At 40.1% G+C, this 26,821-nt stretch overlaps 1 protein-coding gene across 1 annotated transcript; it reads right to left on the bottom strand.

The window, feature by feature from the left end:
* Positions 1–1,880: 1,880 nt before the first annotated feature.
* Positions 1,881–26,334, bottom strand: LOC131643588 (uncharacterized). The gene is made up of 4 exons (XM_058913849.1): positions 26,041–26,334; positions 25,470–25,935; positions 24,787–25,364; positions 1,881–1,925 (listed from the first exon to the last, which is right to left on the bottom strand). Exons 1-4 carry the CDS (start codon positions 26,332–26,334, stop codon positions 1,881–1,883), a joined length of 1,383 nt encoding a protein of 460 aa, XP_058769832.1.
* Positions 26,335–26,821: the final 487 nt, after the last annotated feature.

The raw sequence follows: 26,821 nt of genomic DNA on the forward strand, positions 1-26,821 counted from the left end.
CCAACAGGTGGACGTTACCTCCAATGGGCGAGTAATGTGATAAATGGGCGAGTAATGTGATATATAGCCATTGTAGTATCGGCCATGAAGAAGACGTAGTTTTGTATACGTGCTATGAGGAAAAGGGGTTTAACATGGCTGTTATATATGACTCACAAACCAATACTTCTACCTGTACTCCATGTTATTAATGATTTATGGGTTCTTATCCCTTTCACCCTATTCAAAGTTTAGGTTTTAGCAACTGCTAACATCGCTCCCTCTTAACACTTCGCCCAATGGCTAGAAGTTAATTAGAACGATCAAAATCATATGTTGGTTGCTTTAAGTTATCCGTGTAACACCCCAAAAATAATTAAAATATTATTATGATTATTTTAATTTTATTGTATTTTTATGATTTTATTATTATTATTATTATTATTATTATTATTATTATTGTTGTTGTTATTAAGGTCATTATTATTATAATTAAGATGATTATTTGAAATTTATTTAATAATTTAATATTTGTAGAGATAATGGGGAGGGAAATTGAAGGGGAATGAAAACAAAGGAGAATAAAAGAAGAGAAACACATATTCTCTGAGAAAAGAATCCTAGCCATCATCTTCTTCTCAAAATAAACCATTCTTTACCAAAAATCTAAGAGAAATCTCAGTTCACCAAGAATATTGCGATAGAGATTGTGCAAGGAAGAGTTGTTGCAATTGCTTGTTGACTTCTCTGTAAGTTTATCGATAGTGTCGAAGTAATAAATAAGATCGTATCCACGGGGACTGCTATGTAACCAGACGATATAGTGCAATGTTAAGAAAGTAACAAATGGGGGGTCCGAGTTTAATTTACGAGAAAATAAAAGTGTTCTGGCAATTATGAGAAAGTAGTCATATTTTTCCTAAAATCCTTATTTCTCCCCTGGTAATGTCTAATGCATTACATGAATGAAACTTCGATATATTTCCATGGTGAATTAGCAAAACCACTATACTCAATCTCTTGGTGTATAGATCACTAATTTCTACTAGAGTTTTCCTATCCATATTCAACCGATGTAAGTGAAATCAGGCGATGATACAATACAATAATTCTAATGCCACTACTAGAGGTCTCAAATCCCTATCCAACCGGCGTAAGTACAATAATTTCCCTAGTTCAAACACATAGGCTAAGGGTTAGTATTCCTTATACGTCCATGATCACATTAACAGAGTATTTCAAATAATGCGCGTTAAGTAAAAGAGGCAATTAAATAGAAATATAACTAAGATTAATCATGCAATATCAAATTAAACATGTGTCCGAACATGTTTGAAATAATTTCATCAAACAAAACCTAACCTGAGAGTATTTAGTTACTCATACTAATTAAATTACAATACCAAATAATAAGAAGAAGGTTGCATAAGAAAATCCTTGAAGATCTGACCTCCAATGGCTTTGAATGCGCTCAAAATCTCACTTGCGATGTTGGAATTTGTCTCTTGCAGTCTAAAATCGTAGAACCCTTAAAAATATGCCAAAATCCCCTTTTTAAAGCCTTCAGATTGTACCAGAACGCGTTATTATTTGCCCAAAAAAAGGAACCATCGCGTGCGTTATGGACAACATCGCACTTGAGATTCAACTTTTGCAGCCCCATTACGCAAGCGATGGCGCATGACGCCCTGCACAATTTTTTCATCAATTTTCTCACTTTTTGCTCCTTTTTCGGTCAATTTTTTTAAGTCCTTATTTCTCCATACTTGGTTTTTTTCATCATCTTTGGCAATTATTCTTAAAATTTGATTATCTATTACTTGTTTTTCTCCGTTTCTTCGACAAAATACATGCAATGACAGAATGTCATTGCAACCCCAAACTTCATATGTTGTTTGTCCTCAAGTAACTTGCTTGCTACTGTAAATTCCAAACAGAAAACCAAACTGCAACAATAACCCATTCATATCACCATATAATATTTGTTTTACCTAATCATCATTCTAGCTTCTAACTGCAATCCGGAAAACTGATAAAACATCCTCTACCTTGTCAAGTACTCAACTTGTATGTTATTTCACTATAATTCACTCAATTGATAAGCTAATCTCTCAATTAACATACAAAAATTCTTATACTGAGTTCGATCATGTTCTAACAAAATCTATCAAAGTAATCAAAACACACGCACTTGAGGGCTTTTTCGGTTGTAACGTGGCTTGTAGCACCCTTCTAAACCCCGCGACAATTAATAAAATAATCAGAGTAAAAACATGTAACCAAGGGTGCCACAATTAATTTAAAACAAACACGTGTCAATTGTCATGCCTTATTGGAAACGATTCACCAATTAAACCACATCATGTTTAACACACCGGAAAGTATACATCACCAAATTAAAGTAACAAAACAAAATTAAAAACCATGAAATAGAGTACTTAGTTAAACTCTAAACTAAATTATTTCCCAGTGTTACACTATTAGAGCATGACTGACACGACACTGAACTATTGAATGAGCTCTACAAGCCATCCTCACCGAGCAATACGCCGCTACTTCTCAATCTAAAAATGTCAACACGTAAGGGTGGGTCTCGTTCACAATTAATAAATATTATGCATTCATAAGCAACAAAATGTCATAATATATCATTCACCCAATTACAACATATTCAGATTTTCAAATGGCATTCATCAAACACAACAAATACATCACCCAACATAACACTGAAATCCATTCAATCATGTTATGATAAAATGAAAATGAACCAACTGACACTATGCATGTGGTACCAATAAGCCGTGGAATTACTCCACCCGACCGATCTAAGCATCACTGAGATACGACCCTACCGGCACAAATTCCACACAATGGGAATTATTCCCACTAATGATCCAACATCGCCGGGATCCATCACCAAAATGATTTATGAAATGAATGCACACATATGACATACTTACAACATCACCGGTCCGATGAAATACATCGTCTCACCATAACTCACCATTATCATCACCAACAAGTATGCACATACCTCCGCAATCATTTAATCATTTATACATTTATATAAATCAACATAGTAATAATGACAATTCATTCATCACTACACCAATACATTGTCATACTCACAAAATCACATGTATACACAATGTTCATTTCACCAAAGCAATTAAATCGAGTTTAAAAATAAAATCGGGCCACTGCCCATCTCATCAATTTATCATATAAAATATTTAATTAGCTTTGCAACGCCCTAAACGACACTTGAAAAGGATACACGGATCAAAATATACGCTATTTCAAAGTTTGGAAAAAGTTGCATATAGCAAGGTCCGCTCAACGACCTTCAAGCGCGCTTATGCACTAGAAATTTCAAAAACCCCGCTTCAAGAGGTCTATAGTAGAAGCTAACTACATTGGGACCTCCGCTTAGAGAGCCTAATTAATTTTTAATAAACAAATAGCATCCGCTTAGCGAGCCAGGGGCCGCTTAGCGGACATGCGATTATGCAGAAATTCACCTTTGTGACAGACTTGTGATTCAACACATCCTTCATCCAAAATCCCTTCTAAACATCGATTAAAGGCATAAAATCATCAGATATATCATCACACATCATCAAACATCAACAAAAATGGGTTTTCAGTCAATAGTTCATGCAATTTCATTAATTACCCTAAACTATGGCATCCACAAACCTAAAAGCCTCAACCCCAATATATCCAATTGAATCGAACCATATCTTAATCAATCCTATCACCTATAATCACATAAGAGATACTAAAAGTAAGAGTCCCCCTTACCTTAATTCAAAGTCTTGAAAGTTCTTCCTCTTTTTCTGTTCTCTTTTACGTGTTCTTGTTCTTCTCCCCTTTTTGACTCCTTTTTACAATTTCCTCTATTTAATGAAAAATAGAAATTATCTTAAGTAAAAGGCCTAACCATCACACCCCCTCTTTACTAACCACAACTTAAGCCCAATAGCTCTTCATTCCACAATTTCTCAATAATTCTATTACTTAATTAATTCTAAATAATTAATTATGATAAAATTAAATAATAGGAAAATATGGGGTGTTACATGGCTTATGTTCGGGTAGGATATTTTTGGAAAAGTGTGTTTAAATTTATGGAGTTAGGTACCTAGTTCTCCTTTTGTTATCACACCAACTCTTTTCCTGATTATTGGTACTAGAGATTTATAATTTTTGTGGTTTTTGCATTCTTTCTCTCTCTTTTTTGAAGAAGTTGCTTTGACTTATTGATTTTTTCTCAAAATTTTTGAATTTTTGAATTTTTTTATCAATATCTCTAGTACCCCCAAACTTTGCTAACTTTTCTAACTTCCAAGAGCAACCCCAAACTTATTCTTTTGCACAAAGAAAGACTGGAAAGATTTAATCTTTCAAATCAATTGGCTAATAAATGTTGCTATGTCCTCGAAAAAATGGCTAAGCTCAAAGTGGTTAGCAACATATATTCATATTAATACAGATTGGCTTAAAAGACTCGGAGTTTAAAACAACAAACTACCTCAGTGTGTGTAAATCAAACTAGACAAATTAAATTGGAAATATTGAATCCTGATAAAACAATAAAGCATGGATACACTCAAAGAAATAGCGAACAATTGAAATATTTGGCTCAAACCTAAATAGTTGAAGTATCTGGAGATTGAGTACAAGCCTGTTGATTTCGTTTTCATCTTTTGCTTTCAATTCGTAAGACAATTTCCTAATGATCAAGTGTTATCTGTGTTAGAACAAGATTTGTTCTGATCAATTATCTTAGTTTTGATGATAACAATAATATGAATTTTGCTCAAGATAATATGGTACTCTAATCCAATGCAATTTCCTTTTCAGGAAATATATAAAGAGTATGCATAATTCAGCGCTCAGAAGCTTTGTCTCAAAGGGTTCAGCATGCAACATCAGAACATGGTCTGGCAAGACATCAGAAGATGGTCGAAGCAGAATCAGAACATGGGTCTATGGAAGCATCAGAAGAACAAGAGAACAGAAGCACTGAAGTTCTGATGGTATCACGCTCAGAAGCACTTCAAGGTCAAAAGATCAGAAGATGCTATGCACCAAGCTGTTTGACTCTGATGATATTCAAACGTTGTATTCACAAACATCAGATCAGAAGGAAGTACAAGTGGCAAGCTACGCTGACTGACAAAAGGAACGTTAAAAGCTACTAAAGGCTACGTCAGTAGACACAGCGTGAACAAGGCTCGAGGTAGTTGACAAAAGCGTATAACATTAAATGCGATGCTGTACGGAACACGCAAAGCATTAAATGCACTCAACGGTCATCTTCTCCAACGCCTATAAATATGAAGTTCTGATGAGAAGCAAGGTTAACGAATTCTACATCTATTCTGTGAATATCAACTTGCTGAAACGCTGTTCAAATCAAAACTCAGAATCTTCATCTTCATCAAAGCTCACTACATTGCTGTTGTAATATATTAGTGAGATTAAGCTTAAACGTTAAGAGAAATATCACAGTTTGTGATTATCGCTTTTAAGAAGCATTTGTAATACTCTTAGAATTGATTACATTAAGTTGTAAGGAACTAGAGTGATCGTGTGGATCAGAATACTCTAGGAAGTCTTAGAAGTTATCTAAGCAGGTTGTAACTAGAGTGATCGTGTGGATCAGTATACTCTAGAAAAGTCTTAGAGGGTATCTAAGCAGTTGTTCCTGGAGTGATCAGTGTGTGATCAGAAGACTCTGGAAGACTTAGTTGCTGACTAAGTGGAGAACCATTGTAATCCGTGCGATTAGTGGATTAAATCCTCAGTTGAGGTAAATCATCTCTGCGGGGGTGGACTGGAATAGTTTAGTTAACAACGAACCAGGATAAAAATAACTGTGCAATTTATTTTTATCTGTCAAGTTTTTTTAAAGCTACACTTATTCAAACCCCCCCTTTCTAAGTGTTTTTCTATCCTTCAATTGGCATCAGAGCGCCGGTTCTAAGGTGCAAGCACTTAACCGTGTTTAGAAAAGATTCAGGAAGAGAAAAACGCTTCAGTAAAAGATGGTTGATGAAAGTGAAAAGTCTACACCTGCATCTACATCTGGCTCTGCTGAGCAATACAACGGTAACAATGGTTATACTAGACCGCCGGTATTTGATGGTGAAAACTTTGAATACTGGAAAGATAAACTGGAAAGTTACTTTCTTGGTCTAGATGGTGATCTATGGGATCTTCTGATGGATGGTTACAAACATCCAGTGAATGCCAGAGGCGTAAAGCTGACAAGGCAAGAAATGAATGATGATCAGAAAAAGCTTTTCTGGAATCATCATAAATGCAGAACTGTTTTGCTGAATGCTATCTCTCATGCTGAGTATGAGAAGATATCTAACAGGGAAACGGCCTATGACATATATGAGTCCTTGAAAATGACTCATGAAGGAAATGCTCAAGTCAAGGAGACTAAAGCTCTAGCTTTAATCCAGAAGTATGAAGCCTTCAAGATGGAGGATGATGAAGACATTGAAAAGATGTTTTCAAGATTTCAAACTCTTACTGCTGGATTGAGAGTTCTTGACAAGGGATACACCAAGGCTGATCACGTAAAGAAGATCATCAGAAGCTTACCCAGAAGATGGGGTCCTATGGTGACTGCATTCAAGATTGCAAAGAATCTGAATGAAGTTTCTCTGGAAGAGCTTATCAGTGCCTTGAGAAGCCATGAAATAGAGCTGGACGCAAATGAGCCTCAAAAGAAAGGTAAGTCTATTGCATTAAAATCCAATATCAAGAAATGCACTAACGCTTTTCAGGCTAGAGAAGAAGATCCTAAAGAATCAGAATCTGAAGAAGAAGATGAACTGTCTTTGATCTCCAGAAGGCTAAATCAACTCTGGAAGACCAAGCAAAGGAAGTTCAGAGGCTTCAGAAGTTCAAAGAAATTTGAACGTGGAGAATCGTCTGATGACAGAAGATTTGACAAGAAGAAGGTCATGTGCTATGAATGCAATGAGCCTGGACACTTCAAGAATGAATGTCCAAAACTTCAGAAGGAAAATCCCAAGAAGAAGTTTCATAAGAAGAAAGGTCTTATGGCAACCTGGGATGAGTCAGAAGATGATTCAGACTCTGAAGATGAGCAGGCCAACTGTGCGCTGATGGCGACAGAAGATGACGGATCAGAATCTACATCAGAATCAGATTCTGAAGAGGTATTTTCTGAACTTACTAGAGATGAGTTAGTTTCCGGTCTAACTGAACTTCTGGAACTCAAGTCTCAGATTAGTCTCAAATACAAAAAGCTGAAAAAGCTATTTGAATTTGAAACAAAGAAGCTTGAGTTGGAGAATTCTGAATTAAAAGAAAAACTTTTAAAATTATCCAATAATGTTGGATCTCCTTCTGATTCAGAAAAATCCACTCCTAGTCTAAACCATATTCTGAAAGAATATGATTTAAGCTTCAGGAAGTTCTTATCTAGAAGTATTGGCAGAAGTCAGCTAGCTTCTATGATATATGCTGTGTCTGGAAACAAAAGAGTCGGCATTGGTTTTGAGGGTGAAACCCCATACAAACTTGAACCTGTTGATGAAATGAAATTCACATACAAGCCATTGTATGATCAGTTCAAGTATGGCCACTCCCATGATATTAGGCACACTTCACATGCTCAAAGTTTTCACATAACACACACCAAAAGGCATGTGACACAACCTAGGAAATATCATGAAACTCACATTAAAAATTATCATGCTGTTCCTCCTATTGCTTACAATGTTAAACCCAAGTTCAATCAGAACTTGAGAAAATCTAACAAGAAAGGACCCAAGAAAATGTGGGTACCTAAGGATAAGATTATTCCTATTGCAGATATCCTTGACTGCAAAAAGGACAAAGCACAACATGTCATGGTACCTGGACTCTGGATGCTCACGACACATGACAGGAAGAAGGTCTATGTTCCAAGACCTGGTGCTTAAGTCTGGAGGAGAAGTCAAGTTTGGAGGAGATCAGAAGGGCAAGATAATTGGCTCTGGAACTATAAAGTCTGGTAACTCTCCTTCCATTTCTAATGTACTTCTTGTAGAAGGATTAACTCATAACCTCTTATCTATCAGTCAATTGAGTGACAATGGTTATGATATAATCTTTAATCAAGAGTCTTGCAAGGCTGTAAATCAGAAGGATGGCTCAATCCTATTTACAGGCAAGAGGAAGAACAACATTTATAAGACAGATCTGCAAGATCTTATGAGTCAGAAGGTGACTTGTCTTATGTCTGTTTCTGAAGAGCAGTGGGTCTGGCACAGAAGATTAGGTCATGCTAGTTTGAGAAAGATTTCTCAGATTAACAAACTGAATCTTGTTAGAGGACTCCCTAATCTGAAATTCAAATCAGATGCTCTTTGTGAAGCATGTCAGAAGGGCAAGTTCTCCAAACCTGCATTCAAGTCCAAGAATGTTGTTTCTACCTCAAGGCCATTAGAACTCTTGCACATTGATCTGTTTGGCCCAGTCAAAACAGCATCTGTCAGAGGGAAGAAATATGGATTAGTCATCGTAGATGATTATAGCCGCTGGACTTGGGTAAAATTCTTGAAACACAAGGATGAGACTCATTCAGTGTTCTTTGATTTCTGCATTCAGATTCAATCTGAAAAAGAGTGTAAAATCATAAAGGTTAGAAGTGATCATGGTGGTGAATTTGAGAACAGATCCTTTGAAGAATTCTTCAAAGAAAATGGTATTGCCCATGATTTCTCTTGTCCTAGAACTCCACAGCAAAATGGAGTTGTAGAACGAAAGAATAGGACTCTACAAGAAATGGCCAGAACCATGATCAATGAAACCAATATGGCTAAGCATTTCTGGGCAGAAGCAATAAACACTGCATGCTATATTCAGAATAGAATCTCTATCAGACCTATTCTAAATAAGACTCCTTATGAATTGTGGAAGAATAGAAAGCCCAACATTTCATATTTCCATCCTTTTGGATGTGTATGCTTTATTCTGAACACTAAAGATCATCTTGGTAAGTTTGATTCCAAAGCACAAAAATGTTTCCTTCTTGGATATTCTGAACGCTCAAAAGGCTACAGAGTATACAATACTGAAACATTGATTGTAGAAGAATCAATCAATATCAGGTTTGATGATAAGCTTGGTTCTGAAAAACCAAAGCAGTTTGATAATTTTGCAGATTGGGATATTGATATATCAGAAGTTGCTGAGCCAAGAAGCAACGCATCAGAAGCAGAGCTTCTCAGAAGCAAAGAATCTGAAGATCAAGTATCAGCTTCTCTGGAGAATCTAAGCATTTCTGAAGAACCATCTGTCAGAAGATCATCCAGACTCATCTCTGGTCATTCAGAAGATGTCATTCTTGGAAAGAAGGATGATCCAATCAGAACAAGAGCATTCCTTAAGATCAATGCAGACTGTCAATTAGGTCTTGTATCTTTGATCGAGCCAACTTCTGTTGATCATGCTCTAGAAGATCCAGACTGGATAATTGCTATGCAAGAAGAACTGAATCAGTTTACAAGGAATGATGTTTGGGATCTTGTTCCTAGACCAGATGGATTCAATATAATCGGCACAAAATGGGTCTTCAGAAACAAGCTCAGTGAGAAAGGTGAAGTGGTAAGGAACAAAGCCAGACTGGTGGCTCAGGGTTATAGTCAGCAAGAAGGGATTGACTATACAGAAACCTTTGCACCAGTGGCCAGGTTAGAATCTATTCGTCTATTAATTTCATTTGCCACTCAACATAACATCACTCTCTATCAGATGGATGTTAAGAGTGCCTTCTTAAATGGTTATATAGATGAAGAAGTTTATGTCCATCAACCTCCTGGTTTTGAAGACTCTCTGTCTCCTAATCATGTTTTTAAATTAAAGAAATCATTGTATGGATTGAAACAGGCTCCCAGAGCTTGGTATGAACGCTTAAGTTCTTTCCTTCTGGATAATGGTTTCACTAGAGGAAAAGTGGACACTACTCTCTTTTGTAAAACCTTTAAAAGGGATATTTTAATTTGTCAAATATATGTAGATGATATTATTTTTGGAACATCTAATGCTACACTTGGAAAGGAGTTTGCTGAGTCTATGCAGGCTGAGTTTGAAATGAGCATGATGGGAGAACTCAAGTATTTCCTTGGTGTCGCACGCTCGCGAAAAATGAACAGAGTCGCCACCAATATATTTATCCCATAAGGGAAAGGAATATCAGAAAACCTAACAAAGGAAGGAACAGGGTCTTGCGACCAGAGAATCAAGGTACGGGAGTCGGTTACGCAAGGGGAAGGTACTAGCACCCCTCACGCCCATCGTACTCGATGGTATCCACCTATGTCTGTTTCTATCTAAAGGGTGTGTACTATGTCTATGTCTAAATGCGAAATGAATGCCGAATGTAGGGAAAATAAAGAATTATACTCGCACGGGCCCTACCCCGCTGCCTACGTATCCTTTTCAGGAATCAGAGTTACCGTAGCTCGGCTAAAGATTTTCTGTTTGTTTTTGTGTTTTTTAATTGGGCGGCGTTAACGCTCACGCTCTTGCACAAGGGATCGCCTAGGATGCAATGGAGCGGAGATAACTTGCCCTTAAGAAAAGAGAAAAGAGATTGGTTTGTGTCTTTTAGGGTAGATGAGTGATGAACAGTTCCCAATACCGGGCCACTCACCACTTTCTCTACTTTGCTTTAGTCTGAACCATTGTTAGGTGTTTTAAAGCGTTTTTGTTTGTGTGTTTTTTAGGGGAGTTTGTTTGCGATTCGAATCATATAAAATGTATAATGATCGAGAAGCAGATTAGGGAATGAATCCCACTCACTTCCATCCCATTATGTAATGTTTGAGAAACAGATTAGAGAATGAATCTCACTCACTTCTCTCCCATTAATTAATGTTTGAGAAACAGATTAGGGAATGAATCCCACTCATTTCTCTCCCATTAGGCAGTGACCGAGAAACAGATTAGGGAATAAATCCCACTCGTTTCTATGCCACCAAGTGATCGAGAAACAGATTAGGGAATGAATCCCACTCATTTCTCTATCACTTTCTTAATATGATTCGCATCTTCCGTTTATTAATGTTTTAAATGTTGAAAAGAAAAAGAATGCAATAGGGAACTATATCTAAATTCTAATCTAAGTTGTCTATACAAGGGATTCAAAATAATAAAAGCTACACAATTTATTAACAACAAAAAACTATACATGGAATGGGTAAAAGAAAATCAATATGCGACAAATAAAATCAAGAGCTATATCAAACAAACTATTATTCGCAAACACACATATACCAATTGAATCTATGAAAGAAAATCGAGACTAAAATTATTTCTAAGCCTATTAACAACATTTACAAGAGAGTATCAATACAAAGAAAATTCAAATATATTGTGAAGAAAAAGATTTATTAAAAGGGGTAAAACAAATGAGAAAAATTAACAAAAATCAAGACAACTATTTACTCGTCCTAAAAATCTAAGAGCAACCCTTTTTTATGTATTTTGTTTGATTTAGAAATTGGAATTATGAGCAAAACAAAAAAATAGAAAAGGAAAATCTAAACTGCACGGGGGTTTACTAGTGATTTTCTAATGGACTAGAATTATGTTATGAGGCAAACTGGGCCCAAATAGGGGGATGCAAACAGTAAGGGCGCTCAGGCCCGGTCCATTGGCTCGTGAGTGTATTAGCAAAACGGGGGTATAATCCACAAAGTAACAAATCCCATTCAAATCCGTGGCCCAGTCACACTAACTACTCACTTCCATCTTTTATTATTCCACTTTATTTTTAGTCAGCAAAGCAATTATTCCAATTTTATTATTATACAGTATGCATTTATTACTTGTTAGTCCATGGTTGAAATAGGATATCATAACGTGACATGAGCATCACATGGTATCAATTGGTGCAATGGAATTTAAGTTGCTAGAGGACAAAATACCATCCGAGCCAACTAGAACTCGACACATAGCATTCTAATCATTGACATGGAACTAAAGCATGAAATAAAATGGGAACGGGGACGAATAAGGATACGCCACGTCACTCAGCCATGCAAATAGCCAGACAAAACTCAGACGTCGGAGAACTCCTCCGATCGTCTTCTCCGGGGAGCCTCGCGGCGGAGGCGCATCGTTTTTTTTCAGAAATAACAGAAACCACCATCGCTCAGCTCGGTTTTCTTTACTGAACACAGATCTAGCATTGATTTTACTTGATTCCCTCTCTAACTTGTAAACCGAAAGCACTCTTAAGATCCTAATTTCTAAGAACATCACGAAAATCAAATCTGCACCTATCAGCATGTTCATAAGCATTCACAGGTTCTATAAATATGATTCCAGTCTTCACACAATCAGTATCCGTATAGGTCAACGCAAGTTTTCAAGAACCATGGATAATCGATATTTACACAGCACACAACGTCTCACATAGCTATATCATGCCTTATCTAATTTGCTATCATGATGAGGTGGTTGAAAGAACTTACTTGTTCACGCTTTGACTCAAAAGACGATGAAGAATTCCACAAGCCTCGAAACTTTTCAATGAAGGTGATAGCTCGATCCTTGAAGATCAATGATATGATTCTTGCTTCCGGCAGTATTATGATGATGATGAATGTGGTGCTGCGGAGAGGGAGAGCGACGATGATGAAGAAGCGGAGGAGATACTGTGGTGCTGATCGGAGATGGAATTGGTAGTGATGGTGGTTTGGTGATGAAGTTGAAGGTGAAAGAGTTTATTGAGGGAGATGAAGATGGAGGTCGTTGAAGTTTATTATGGTGGCCGGAAGTTGTTATTCAAGTTTGTTAGGGTGGTAGGAGGTGGTTGGAAGAGTTGGTTGTGGTGGTGGTTAGGGAGGTTAGAGGTGAAAGAGGGAAGAGAGAAGAGTGGAGAGAGAGAGAGAAAAGAGAGAGTGAAGAATTCTGAAAACTGTGAAAAATGAGGCGTGTCCTGTTGTTTGTGAAGGGTTTAGCCTTTTATATGAAGTTGTGTGTGCATGGAGAGTTAAGGTGAGGGTGAGTGTAGTGTAGTATTTGCATGGAGATTCACTTACTCATGCATGCTGCTACAGCAGGAAGGCATAAATGCCTTTAGCTAACATGCCCGAGTAGCATACTTCGCGCCTCTTTAAAATGCTGACCACTTGCCCAACTGATAACCTCTTGATTTCATTACAAAGATGGCATGTAATAGAACAAGGTTGGTGTTGGAAAAGTCTTGAGAGAATGTTTGGAAGTGGGAGAGAGATGACTTGAAACTCGCTGCACTACCATTGCTATGCCTTGCCTGCGTGTGACCTGGATTTGGCTTGCATTCTCGGCCAAAACATGACTTGGTGAGGGCACCACTTTGAATGCCTCTCTCTTGACCCATGCGTGTCTGAACTCAGTGATCTTGGATCCATTAGGTAGATATCACGTCAAAGAGTCGTTAGAGACCAAGTTTGTCCAAAATGGATGCTTGTGGAAGAAGAAATGTGGACACAAATTCGGCCCACCATGTGTTTGTGCAAATGTCAGGTCATGACTTGGAACTTTGGCTAGCCAGACGCGTGGCTTTGACTTTGCGAAAGGGTGACTTTGGAGCTTTGTAACTGATTCAATATTTGTCTAAATGACTTGATTCTTGCTTCATTGTGTAGAGGGCATGGCGGAGAATAGAATGATACCAAGTTTGCACTTATTGCACTTTTGTAGAGCCTTAGAAATGGCTGGAGATTTGGCATGCCATGTGTTTGTTAAAATGTCAGGTCATGACCTGACTTGTGACCTGAATTGCGACTTGGTTCAAATGAGTTTTCAGAAACTTCTCACATCCATAACTCTTGATACAAGCTCAAAATAAAAAAATGTCCAACTACAAAGTTGTTCTCCTCCATGAGAGGAACAACTTTGATGTTGGAAATTTTCCCAAAAAATGTCATTTGACACGTGGAAACCAGTGCTGAAGTGGACTGCTCATCATGATTCAAAGTATCAAAAAATTTCTAAGTGTTGAAAATTTTCCATTTTTGTCTTTTTTCCAATTTTGGAAACTTTTTGTCAAACTCCCGATTTTATCCATTCTTCGACTTTTCTTGACCGATTTTCCACCAAAAGTCAATATTTGAACAATTCTTCTGATTTTGACGCAAGAAGTCAACTGTTCCGATTTTCCCGCTTATTGATGGAATTCCCGATTTAATCTCTTCTAATCAAATCCAGTCAAACAAGCACATCCATATAGTCAACCCGAAGGCTTCTCCCTCATAAAAATTCAATCCTGATTAAATGTTGACCAAAAAGTCAACTGGTTGACTTTGGTCAAAGAAAACCCTGATTTAGGAGATCAGACGATCTACAAGCTTGTACTTTTCAGCCAATACTCTGAATTGAGGTTGGGAGAAACCCTAATCCGGGAGGACCTCAAGGAATCACAGAGCCACATGATTATACCTCAGCTTTCTTATTTTCTGATCAAAGCCTTTTTGCAAATAGGGCTCTTCCTTGCTAACCTTTGATTAATACCAATGATATGAATGCATGGATATGGGCCATGACCTAAATGATGTATGCTATGAAATATGAGCCAAATAATTAAGGGTAGGACAAATTTGGGGTATGACAGCTGCCCCTATTTAATCGTCTTATACTCGAGGGTGAGATTGGCGCTAGCCTTTCGAATGCTCGAGATAGAAGAAGATTAAATACCAAGACCTGAAATTTGTCCTGAGAAGATGGTATGGTTTTTATTCTTTGTTTTTGTTTTTGATATCTGCTGGGGAAAGAGAAATTTTGTTTTTCTGTTGGAAGAATTTACAGTGGGTAATGGGTTTGAATGGAGATAGCTTATAACGTGGTAGCGGTGCCGACACGGGGTTTTCAAAAGGAATGTTAGATGAAACGATGACTGAAAGGAAATAGATCTCGTGGCGATCTACGACTCAACATCGAAAGAAGATCTCGTGGCGACCGACTTCGTCAACAGAAGAAAAGGGAATAAGATCTCGTGGTGATCTTATGACTCAACATCGAAAGAAAATCTCGTGCGATTTTCCACACTTTGGAAAGGAATAAGATCTCGTGGCGATCTATGACTCGACATCGAAAGAAAATCTCGTGCGATTTTCCACACTTTGGAAAGGAATAAGATCTCGTGGCGATCTATGACTCGTCATCGAAAGAAAATCTCGTGCGATTTTCCACACTTTGGAAAGGAATAAGATCTCGTGGCGATCTATGACTCGACATCGAAAGAAAATCTCGTGCGATTTTCCACACTTTGGAAAGGAATAAGATCTCGTGGCGATCTATGACTCGTCATCGAAAGAAAATCTCGTGCGATTTTCCACACTTTGGAAAGGAATAAGATCTCGTGGCGATCTATGACTCGACATCGAAAGAAAATCTCGTGCGATTTTCCACACTTTGGAAAGGAATAAGATCTCGTGGCGATCTATGACTCGACATCGAAAGAAAATCTCGTGCGATTTTCCACACTTTGGAAAGGAATAAGATCTCGTGGCGATCTATGACTCAACATCGAAAGAAAATCTCGTGCGATTTTCCACACTTTGGAAAGGAATAAGGTCTCGTGGCGATCTATGACTCGACATCGAAAGAAAATCTCGTGCGATCTTCAAAACTGAAAGGAAAAGATCTCGTGCGACCCATGACTCAACATCGGGAGAAGATCTCGTACGAACTTCAAAACTGGAAGAAAAAGATCTCGTGCGACCTATGACTCAACATCGGGAGAAGATCTCGTACGAACTTCAAAACTGGAAGGAAAAGATCTCGTGCGACCTATGACTCAACATCGACTCGACATCAGGAGACAAAAGAAGACATTGTGTCAGACGTTCCTCAGAAACTGAGGATACCTCGTATCGGCACCGTGGCTTAAAAGTGTTTGTAGTGTGATGGCAGATATCAGGCAAGGTTTGTACAGGTAACAACTTTGAGAGGATGGGTCATTGTTCTGATTGAGGGATGATTTGTATTATCTGGCTTATGCTTTGTATGCATGTTTGACTTTTTCTATGGCGTAATGCTCCGCTTTTGACGGATATGTTACGCTTTTGAGGATGCAAATGCTATATGCAATGGATTCTATATGCGAAGAGTGCCAAATAAAGGCCTTCGGTGGAACCGGAGAGTAGGATCATTGGGGTCCGTTGCCTTGTGATCTTGAACCATCATCGTGAATTGATATTGGAACCCTACAGTACCAAAGATTATTGGTAATTGCGTTGAGGGTTGGAATATATCCCGGCTGGGGATAGAATGACTTTGCTCGACTTTCCTTACATCCTATGCTGCTTGGGGAATCACGAGTCTTGAGAGAGTATGGACCTTTTCAGGTGCCCCATGCTTACCAGTACTGATGAATTATATGCTTGAACTTTCACGCGGGATGATGACGACCTTTGTGGCATGTCGTAAGCCAAGATGACGAATAGAACCTGCAACCTGCACGGAAAACAACGTTTGGACGCAAATGGTGCCCCTTAGAGCACTTTTATGTTTATGTAACATCATGTTTCGTTTTGATTTTGTGATTATTGCCCCCATGCTTTCAGTGCAATGTTTAATAACGAATTAAATCACATCTCGCACGCGTGAAAAGAAAAGTAACAAGGAAAGCTTCTTATCAAAAGATCATTTTATTAATGGAGTGCCTGTGAATAGGCTTCTGTACAAGGAAGCAACTCCTAAATGAGGTAGTTGCGAAAAAGAAAATAAAATGCAAAGAGCAAAATGGCAAAGAAAAATGCTCGGATTTCCATTAAAACTGATATTGCTACAGTTCCCATATCCTTGATCCTCTCAATGCCTTGCTTCGGAAGGGTAGCGGTTGGATTGATCTGTCCGTTCTGCCAAGGGCGTATAGTGGTCTTTGTGAAGGATATTTAGACTGTAGCCTCTCGCTTTTGATCCCTAACTTTTGCCTGGATCGCCCTTTCGGGTTTTCAATCCAGCGGGATACCCTTTTTTGCCTAAGTCGCCCTTTCGGGTTTTCAACTTAGCGGGTTATTCTTTTTTTTGTTTTATCCCTAATTTTTGCCCAAACCCTTTTGGTTTGCCGGGACGCCCTTATTTTTGCCTAGGTACGTCGACCTAGCGGGTATTTTATGCGTAGTATTTTTTGACTGAGTCTGAATTGACTGGAAGTGGAACGTCTTCCCCATCCATCTTTGTCAAGATTAAAGCACCACCTGAAAATGCTTTCTTCACAATGTATGGTCCCTCATAGTTGGGAGTCCATTTGCCCCTTGGGTCGGTATGAATTGGCAAGATCTTCCTTACGACTAGGTCACCTGTGTGGAATTCTCGAGGCCGAATCTTCTTGTCATACGCTTTCTTGATCCTCTTTTGGTACAACTGGCCATGGCAGATAGCGGATAAGCGTTTCTCCTCAATTAGATTGAGATGATCAAGCCTCGTTTGAACCCATTCTGTTTCATCGAGTTTGGCGTCCATCAAGACTCTCAACGAAGGAATTTCCACTTCGACAGGTAGTACGGCCTCCATACCGTAGACGAGAGAGAAGGGAGTTGCCCCAGTTGAAGTACGAACCGAAGTTCTATAGCCATGCAAAGCAAACGGTAACATTTCATGCCAGTCCTTATACGTTCTGACCATCTTCTGGACGATCTTCTTTATATTCTTGTTAGCAGCTTCGACTGCGCCATTCATCTTTGGCCGATAGGGTGATGAATTGTGGTGTTCAATCTTGAACTCTTCACACAACTCTGCCATCATCTTGTTATTAAGATTGGACCCATTATCAGTGATGATCTTATTTGGAACCCCATATCGGCATATGATCTCTTTCTTGATGAAGCGAGTAACGACTTGCTTGGTTACGTTCTTGTAAGAAGCAGCTTCAACCCATTTGGTGAAGTAGTCGATAGCAACAAGAATAAATCTGTGTCCATTCGAAGCTTGCGGCTCTATCCGTCCAATCATGTCTATGCCCCACATAGCAAAGGGCCAAGGCGATGTTAGGACATTCAAAGGAGTCGGAGGAACATGAATTCTGTCAGCATACACTTGGCATTTGTGACATTTCTTCACATACACATAACAATCACTTTCAATCGTCATCCAATAATATCCCGCTCGCAAGATCTTTTTGGCCATAGAATGTCCACTGGAATGAGTTCCAAAAGATCCTTCATGAATTTCCCGCATGATCAATTCTGCTTCGTGTCTATCCACGCATCTGAGCAAAACTGAATCATAGTTTCTTTTGTACAGGACGTCTCCTGACAAGAAGAATTTGGATGCTAACCTTCGAAGCGTTCGCTTATCACCAATCGTAGCATCTTCGGGATACTCTTGCTTCTCAACATACCTTTTGATGTCATAATACCATGGCTTTTCATCATACACATCTTCAGTAGTGAGACAATGAGCGGGGAACACATGGGCAGGCTCTTTGTAACGGAGGATCGTTATGTCTGGCATTTCTTTAGGGGAGCTGACTCTGAACATAGCCGCCAAGGTAGCCAAAGCATCTGCCAATTGATTTTCCTCTCGGGGGATGTGATTGAAAGTGATTTCTTCGAAAGCAGGCAGCAACTCCAAGATGTAGTCCTTATAAGGAACTAAATTGGGGTGTCTTGTCTCCCAATCACCTCTCACTTGATGTATAACCAAGGCAGAATCCCCATACACCTCAAGGATCTTGATCCTCATATCAATGGCTGCTTCGAGACCCATTATGCAAGCTTCGTATTCTGCGACATTGTTCGTGCAATCAAAGCATATTCTAGCTGTGAAAGGGATGTGAGTTTGACGAGGAGAAGTCAAAACTGCCCCAATACCATGGCCCATAGCATTTGATGCACCATCGAACGTGAGAGTCCATCGCTCTCCTGGTTCGGGTCCTTCATTATCATCCAGTTTCATGATATCTTCATCAGGAAAATCAAACTTCATTGACTGATACTCTTCTAATGGCTGATGAGCAAGATGATCTGCAAGGACACTTCCTTTGATGGCCTTCTGTGTGACATACTGGATGTCGTATTCTGATAGAAGCATTTGGCATCGGGCTAGTCTTCCTGTAAGAGCCGGTTTTTCAAAGATGTACTTTATCGGGTCCATTTTGGAGATCAATAGAGTGGTATGAGTCAACATATACTGCCTCAGTCGGCGAGCAGCCCATACCAAAGCACAGCAAGTTTTCTCGAGTAGTGAGTAGCGGGATTCACAATCGGTAAACTTTTTGCTTAGGTAATAAATGGCGCACTCTTTTCGACCAGACTCATCATGCTGGCCCAACACACACCCCATAGATCCTTCAAGCACAGTTAAGTACATGAGAAGCGGCCTCCCAGGGACCGGAGGCATGAGAATTGGTGGCTCTTGGAGATACTGCTTGATCTTTTCGAAAGCTTCCTGACAATGATCATCCCAACGGATATCTTGATTTTTGCGCAGCAGTTTGAAGATGGGTTCACAAGTGTCAGTGAGATGAGAAATGAACCTGGCTATGTAATTCAATCTCCCAAGGAACCCTCGAACTTCTTTTTCATTCTTCGGTGCTGGCATGTTCTGTATTGCTCTTACTTTATCAGGGTCGACCTCAATCCCTCGTTGGCTCACAATGAACCCAAGTAACTTTCCAGATCGCACTCCAAAAGTGCACTTGTTCGGATTAAGCCTCAACTTGAATTTTCGCAAACGAGCAAACAATTTCTCAAGATATACCAAATGTTCCTCCTCAGTTTGGGATTTCGCAATCATATCATCAACGTATACTTCAATCTCCTTATGGATCATATCATGGAAAAGGGTCACCATCGCACGTTGATACGTTGCACCAGCATTCTTAAGACCAAAAGGCATCACCTTATAACAATACGTACCCCACGGAGTAGTAAAGGTAGTCTTGGTCATATCCTCAGGAGCCATCTTTATTTGATTATAGCCAGAAAAACCATCCATGAAGGAGAACACCGAATACTGAGCAGTGTTGTCGACTAGCACATCAATATGAGGCAGAGGGAAATCATCCTTCGGACTTGCCCTATTCAAATCTCGGTAGTCAACACACATGCGTACCTTTCCGTCCTTCTTAGGAACGGGTACTATGTTTGCAATCCAAGGAGGATATTCACATACAGATAAGAAACCAGCCTTCAACTGTTTTTCAACTTCTTCCTTGATTTTCAAAGCCATATCAGGTCGTGTTCTACGTGGTTTTTGCTTTACAGGCGGACATTCTGGTTTGAGAGGTAGCCTGTGCATAACTATATCCGTGTCTAAACCAGGCATGTCTTCATATGACCAGGCGAAGATGTCAACATACTCTCGAAGCAACTCAATCAACCTTCTCTTTACATCACTTTGCAAAGCGGCACCTATCTTGACCTCTCTCTTTGCTTCTTCTGAACCGAGGTTGATGATTTCTATGGCTTCTTGATGCGGCTGAATAGATTTCTCCTCTTGTCTCAAAAGTCTTGCCAATTCTTCAGGGACTTCACAATCTTCCCCATTATCCTCATCAGCTTGGTCAATTGGATTCTCAAGGATATTAAGACGTGGAACTGTAACATTATCATTTTTGATGGAATTCGAGCCGGATCTGCACGATGGATGATTTATGCCTTAGAATGCCACACATAAAAGGAAAAAGCTTTGCCATTTTTGAAAAAGTTTTTAAAGTAAAAAGCAAAAATGAAAGAAATGGAACAGTAATTGCATGCGAAGATATGATTTTCATTCAATATTAAACAAATTGAAACACATGGGGGGCCCTTCTTTATACAAGAGGTCAAAAATGCTTAGGGCGAAGCATATGACTTATTGAAACAAGAAAATTACATCTCCATAAAAGTGACTTTGGGGATGTCCAAGATAGTCCAATTGTTGAGTTCCTGTCCAGGCGCAGCATGGCAAATGAATCTGGAGAGATCTTCTTCATCATCATCATCCACGGCGAGAACTTGACTTCCAGAACTGGTGCTTGCACTGACGAACACTTGTGAAATGGGGGGAATCACCTTCTTTCCAGGAATTATGCTGAGCTGAGTAGAAGAAGATGGTTGATACCCAAGGCCATACTTGTCTCGCTTCTCTTGAACGTCAATCAGCTTGCCCCAGGCACTATGGGGAGTACCAGCTTCTAAGAAAGCCTTAGCATCGTTTAAAGACGAGAGGGGCGCCCCGAGTTCCTTCTTATTCTCGACCACAGGAAGTTTGTCAACTGACACAATCTCTAAGGCTTGAAAAGGTGTCTCTTGTATCTCTCCCTCCACTTCAACATACCGGTATGATGCCAGATTATTGACTATCAAATCCTCTTCACCAGTGATCACAACAATCTTGTCATTCACAACAAATTTCAAACACTGGTGGAGAGTAGATGTCACAGCTCCAGCAGCATGAATCCAAGGACGACCCAAGAGGCAAGTGTATGAAGGGTTTATATCCATAACGTAGAAGGCAATGTAGAACATGTGAGGACCAATCAAGACAGGCAGATCAATTTCTCCTTCTACGGACCTTCTAGAACCATCAAATGCTCTAACACTCATAGTGCATGGTCTCATCATAATCCCATCCATACTCAGCTTAAACAAAGTGGCCTTGGGCATCACATTAAGAGAAGAACCTGTATCAATCAGAACTCGAGATAACACAGCATCCAGACACTTGACGGAGATATGCAATGCTTTGTTGTGTGCCCTACCCTCAGGTGGAAGTTCATCATCAGAAAAACCCAAACAATTACCAGCAGCAATGTTGGTCACAACCCCTTCAAACTGAGGCACGGTAATGTCTTGGGTCACGTGAGCAGAAGCCAGCACTTTCATCAGAGCATCACGATGAGCTTCAGAATGCACCAAGAGAGACAAGATGGAGATCTTGGCTTGGGTCTGATCAAGTTGGTCAATCACTTTGTAATCACTTTTCTTAATGATTTTCAAAAGTTGCTCGGCATCTTGGGCATTACGTGTTACAGGAGGATCAACAGCAACTTGCTTTCCTTTTGCTTGTGTACTAACCTCTTTGTTGGTCTCTTTAGGAGGCGGAGGAGGGGCAGCAAAGATCCGACCACTACGGGTAATGCCACTAGTGCCAGTAATATTTGTGATACTCGAAGTACCCACTGGAGGACAGTCAAACTTCTTCCCTCGAATATACACGGCATTATAACTCCAAGGAACAGCCTTAGAATCATTCACAGGAGAGGGAACAAGAGACGAGGTTGAAGGCGTCGAAGGAACATTTGGAACCTGAATAACCAACGGAGTCCTCGGAGCCTGAATGACCAAAGGAGTACTCGGAGCATGAATGACCAAAGAAGTGTCCTGAGTCTTTGATATCTCAGCCGGGTAGTAAGGGATCTCTAAAGTAGCCACGTCTTTGACAGAAACGACCCTTTCCACTCTAAGAACACCTTCATCCATTAATTCCTGGATTTCTTCTCTCAACCTAGTGCACTCCTCAGGATTAGAAGAACATTGCAAACAGTAATCATGTAGTTCACACAAAACCTTTTGTTGCATAAGATACTCTCTAACGACTGTCAGCGGCATCCTAACCTCATTAACATCATTTACCGGGATCTGATCATCACATAACTCAATAGCATTGGTCGTACCAGCATGAGGAGGCATAGGATTATTCTGCACATTGGGACCAGTGGGAGTGAATGAGATAAGCTTGTCGTCAAGGAGATCCTGAACCTTCAATTTGAATGCTCTACACTTTTCGATAGTATGACCTGGAGCCCCTGAATGAAATTCACATCGAGCATTAACATCATAACCGGGAGGGAGAGGACTAGGTGGAGGTCCAAGTTCACGGAGTTGTACCAATTGACCAGCAAGCAACTGAGGGAGAAGCTGAGCATATGACATCGGAACCGGATCGATACGCCTATCTTGGAATCTTGTTCTTTGCGGGCCCCTTTGACCTTGAGGTCTAGGGTTCTGTTGACGATTCTGAGGAGCAGCAGCTTGTTGTTGTGGTACGAAAGGCTGTTGAGGTGCCATCCATGGTTGTGGAAGAGCAGCAGCATATGCTTGAGGGACATACGGACCAGGAACAGCATAAGGCATCGGATAATAAGGAGGTGGAACAGCAGAATATGCAGGAGCTCGGCTTTGGTCAACAGAAGCGGTGCTAGTCTCACCTTCCTTCTTCTTCACAAACCCAGAATACGGCTTCTTACCATTACCACTTGAGTTGCTAGGATTAGTAACACCTTGAATGGTACCAGCTTTGACACAGTTCTCAACCCTCTCACCAATGATGACCACATCCGAAAAAGAAGGAGAAGTATTACTAACCATGTGCTGAAGATACGGCCCTTTCAGAGTCCCCATAAACAGATCAATCAACTCTCGGTCCAATAATGGAGGTTGGACTCGAGCAGCAAGTTCACGCCACCTCTGGGCGTATTCCTTAAAAGACTCTTCGGATTTCTGTGACATATTTTGCAGCTGGGCACGGCTAGGAGCCATAGCAGTATTGTAGTGGTATTGTTTTAAGAAGGCATCAACAAGTTCTCCCCAAGTACTGACATTAGACCTCTCGAGTTTCATATACCACTCCAACGGGGCTCCAGTGAGACTATCCTGGAAGAAATGCATAAGCAGAGGTTCGTTCTCAGCGTGAGCGGCCATCTTACGGCAGTAGGAACGAATGTGAGTCTCTGGGCAGGTAACTCCCTTGTACTTATCAAAATCTGGCACCTTGAACTTCGGGGGAATAACAATCCCAGGTACCAAGCACATAGCAGCAGTGTTAAAGCTCGAAGTTTTAGCAACCTCAACAGCCTTAAGGCGTTCTTCAAGAGCTTGGTACATCTTAGCAGTCTCGGTCAACTCAGCAGTGAGATCATGTTCAAGATCAATAACCTCATGGTGGTCGTCCACCACTTTGAGTGTCTCATTAATAGGAGTCTCTTTAGTTTTCACCCCTCCGTCAGCAGAATTGGTAGGAGTATCTTTGACCAAACTAGCGACACTCTTTCTGAGTTCATCCTGTCCTTGAACAACGGCATGGAGAGTCTCCATAAGTTGGGCCATTCTCTCCCCCATAACATCCATATCCCTACGGAGGGCAGCTTGGTTCTGCTCAAATTGATCCATGAGTCTCTCGTTGCTCCGGGTACGGTAAGGATGTAAGAAAGTCAGCTTTGTCGTCGGAAAAGAAATCTGTTGCTGAAAGGGACCCCAATTAGTTTCTTGTACAATAACCTGAAAAATGCAATGTGATAATGTGAATGTATGAGTGCATGTGTGCGTATGACGTGATGTGCCATTTTCAGAGTATCCAAGATTTAATATTAATCCAGAATAGCTAACAATGTGACAAAAGATAAGTGTCAAGAGAAACTAGTTCTTTTTATTCATAACAAGAAATTTAAACTTGGGCAAGCCATACATTGACAAGATAGTTCAACAAAGGAAATAAAAGACCCCATCCAACAAGTCTGGTGGTGGTCGAAACATACAGACTCAAACATCAATCCATCTGAATATAAAACAGAGGTCCTCCTTGTCTGAAGTGCTCGTCGCTCCACTTCTTAGTTTCATCAAACAGTTTCTTGGTTGCTTCTCGATCTCTTCCTTTAAGAAGGCTTTGAATCACCTCATCTTTGCGAAACAAATGCCCATCTAGCTTCTTGCAACACTCCCTGAGTTCGTCACATCCTTTGCATTCTGGGAGATAATCTTTCTCAGATGTGTCCTCCATCATTCGATCTCTGAGCTTGGCATTTTCTTCTGTTAGTCGGGCGGTGCGGAGGTGACTTCCTTTCAGCTGAGTCTCAACCGCCATCCTTTGGGTGGTCTCTTCTTCCAGTTTCTTCTTCAGACTCCTCACTTCAGCTCTGGCCTCCCTTTCTAATTTGAGTTTATAAGCTTTCAAGTCTTCTCTGTACTCTCGTTTGAGTCTCTCTTCTGCCTCTTTTACGGCCCTTTTTATGATCTCCTGGTGATCTTCAACAACAACAGTAGTATCCCTTTCACCTTTTTCCGTTCTAGCCCTCTTTTGAACTCTCAAAGATCCTTCTTTCAGCACCTTGGCTTCATGTGTCAACTCAACCCCTATTTGGTCCACAAGATGATGTTTTGGTCGCGCATCTGACTTCTTTTCGTGCAATTGGGTGCTTTCCATATTTACCGGGATGCAATTCTCAGCAGGCATAATGGCAATTGGAACCTTAGGTGGTTGCTTGTACAATGGATTAACCTTCGGGAAAGGCAACAGACGATCTTTAACTCTATCCTCAACCCAATCCGTGTAGGCTTGTTTGGCAACGGCGTTTTTTTCACCTAGAGAAGTCTGACCATCTGTATGGATGCTATTCCAGGCACTCCTCACCTTTTCTAGACCCTTTGGATCGGTTCCTTTCTCAAAGCAAACGGATTCGAATATCTCTTTGTCCAAGGGCTTGTTTTCAAGTGCAAAACCCAACTGACGCAGCGCTAGCTTAGGATTGTAATTGATAACACCTTTCGTTCCTATGAGGGGAACATTGTCAAAAGTACCACAACTAGTTATAACTTCCTCAACGTCCATTCCGGTAGGACACCAGACAATGTCGTTTCCAGTGAGCCCCATGATCCTTTGAGGCCATTTTTGTGAGTCTTTTGTTGTAACAAACGGCCCGCTTTTGGGTAAATGTGAAGTGAACCACTCATATAGCAACGGTAAACAACTCCCAACTGATCCTTTCTTCCCATACCTGGAGTGGATGGTATAATAAGTATCTGCTAAAAGAGTGGGCACAGGATTTTGATCCATGAAGAGACAAACAGCAGTTAGATCGACGAAATTTGGAATATTCGGGAACAACACCAAACCATAGATCATAACGGCTAGGAGAGCGTTGAATTCTTTCCATTTCTTCTCAACAGCAAGGGTGTCGGCCTTCTTTATCAGAAATTTCACATGGAATCCGTGGGTTCCACCATTAGGCTTCCAGTTATCTGTAACATCTTTCATGCTCAAATAAAGAGCACCAGCAATTCGGTCCATTTTTGGGTTCTCAGGTACACAAACAAAAGGGATCCTATGTTGAACCTTAATCTTGAGGATGTCAGCATATTCTTCAAGGGTTGGTGCCAGTTGGTAATCAAGAAAGGTGAAACATCGTAACTCAGGATCGTAGAACTGAAGAAGTGTGTATAGAGCCCATCCATCAACCCGAGAAGTTAACATGTGTAAGATATGGCCATATGTCTTCCTGAACTCATCCAAGTTATGCCCAGTAACTAAAGTGCTCAACTGAATCAGATGTGTCATATCCTCACGGAAGAAACTGCAGGTGAATGTACGCTTGGTAGCCTCTTTTGTAGCGGTCACGTTGTTAGCCATCCTGGATGAAAGGTAATAACCTCAGATACCCTGAAAAATGGCATGCATATGAGAAATAATACTATTTTTCTTTTCTTTTTTCTTTCTTCTTTTCTCTTTTTTTTTACATCTTTTCTTTCTCTCTTTTTTTTTGAAAATAAATATGCCATGATGAGAATGATGCAATGGAGGTTTCCCCACATAGGAGAAGTGCGTGTTGCCTCTGGATAAGATCGGACGTTGCAGGATCAAAGGTCCGGCATAGGCACAATGAAACCATGAGAACACAAGTCATCAGCAGAACAGAACGGTCACCAACGGTACCTGTCATGTATATCCCTCCCCACTCACGGGTGTAGTCTAGGTCAAGGTAGGTCAAAAAAGCCAACAGAGGATTGAAAGTAGGCGTAATCATACGATATTGCCTCTTTCAACCAAGCTCTGCCCGTGGATACATGATCGGATCAATCAGACATACGTCTTCTGTCCGTCATGGCCACTCTATTCC

Source organism: Vicia villosa, linkage group LG1, assembly GCF_029867415.1.
Source record: "Vicia villosa cultivar HV-30 ecotype Madison, WI linkage group LG1, Vvil1.0, whole genome shotgun sequence".
Taxonomy (NCBI): domain Eukaryota; kingdom Viridiplantae; phylum Streptophyta; class Magnoliopsida; order Fabales; family Fabaceae; genus Vicia; species Vicia villosa.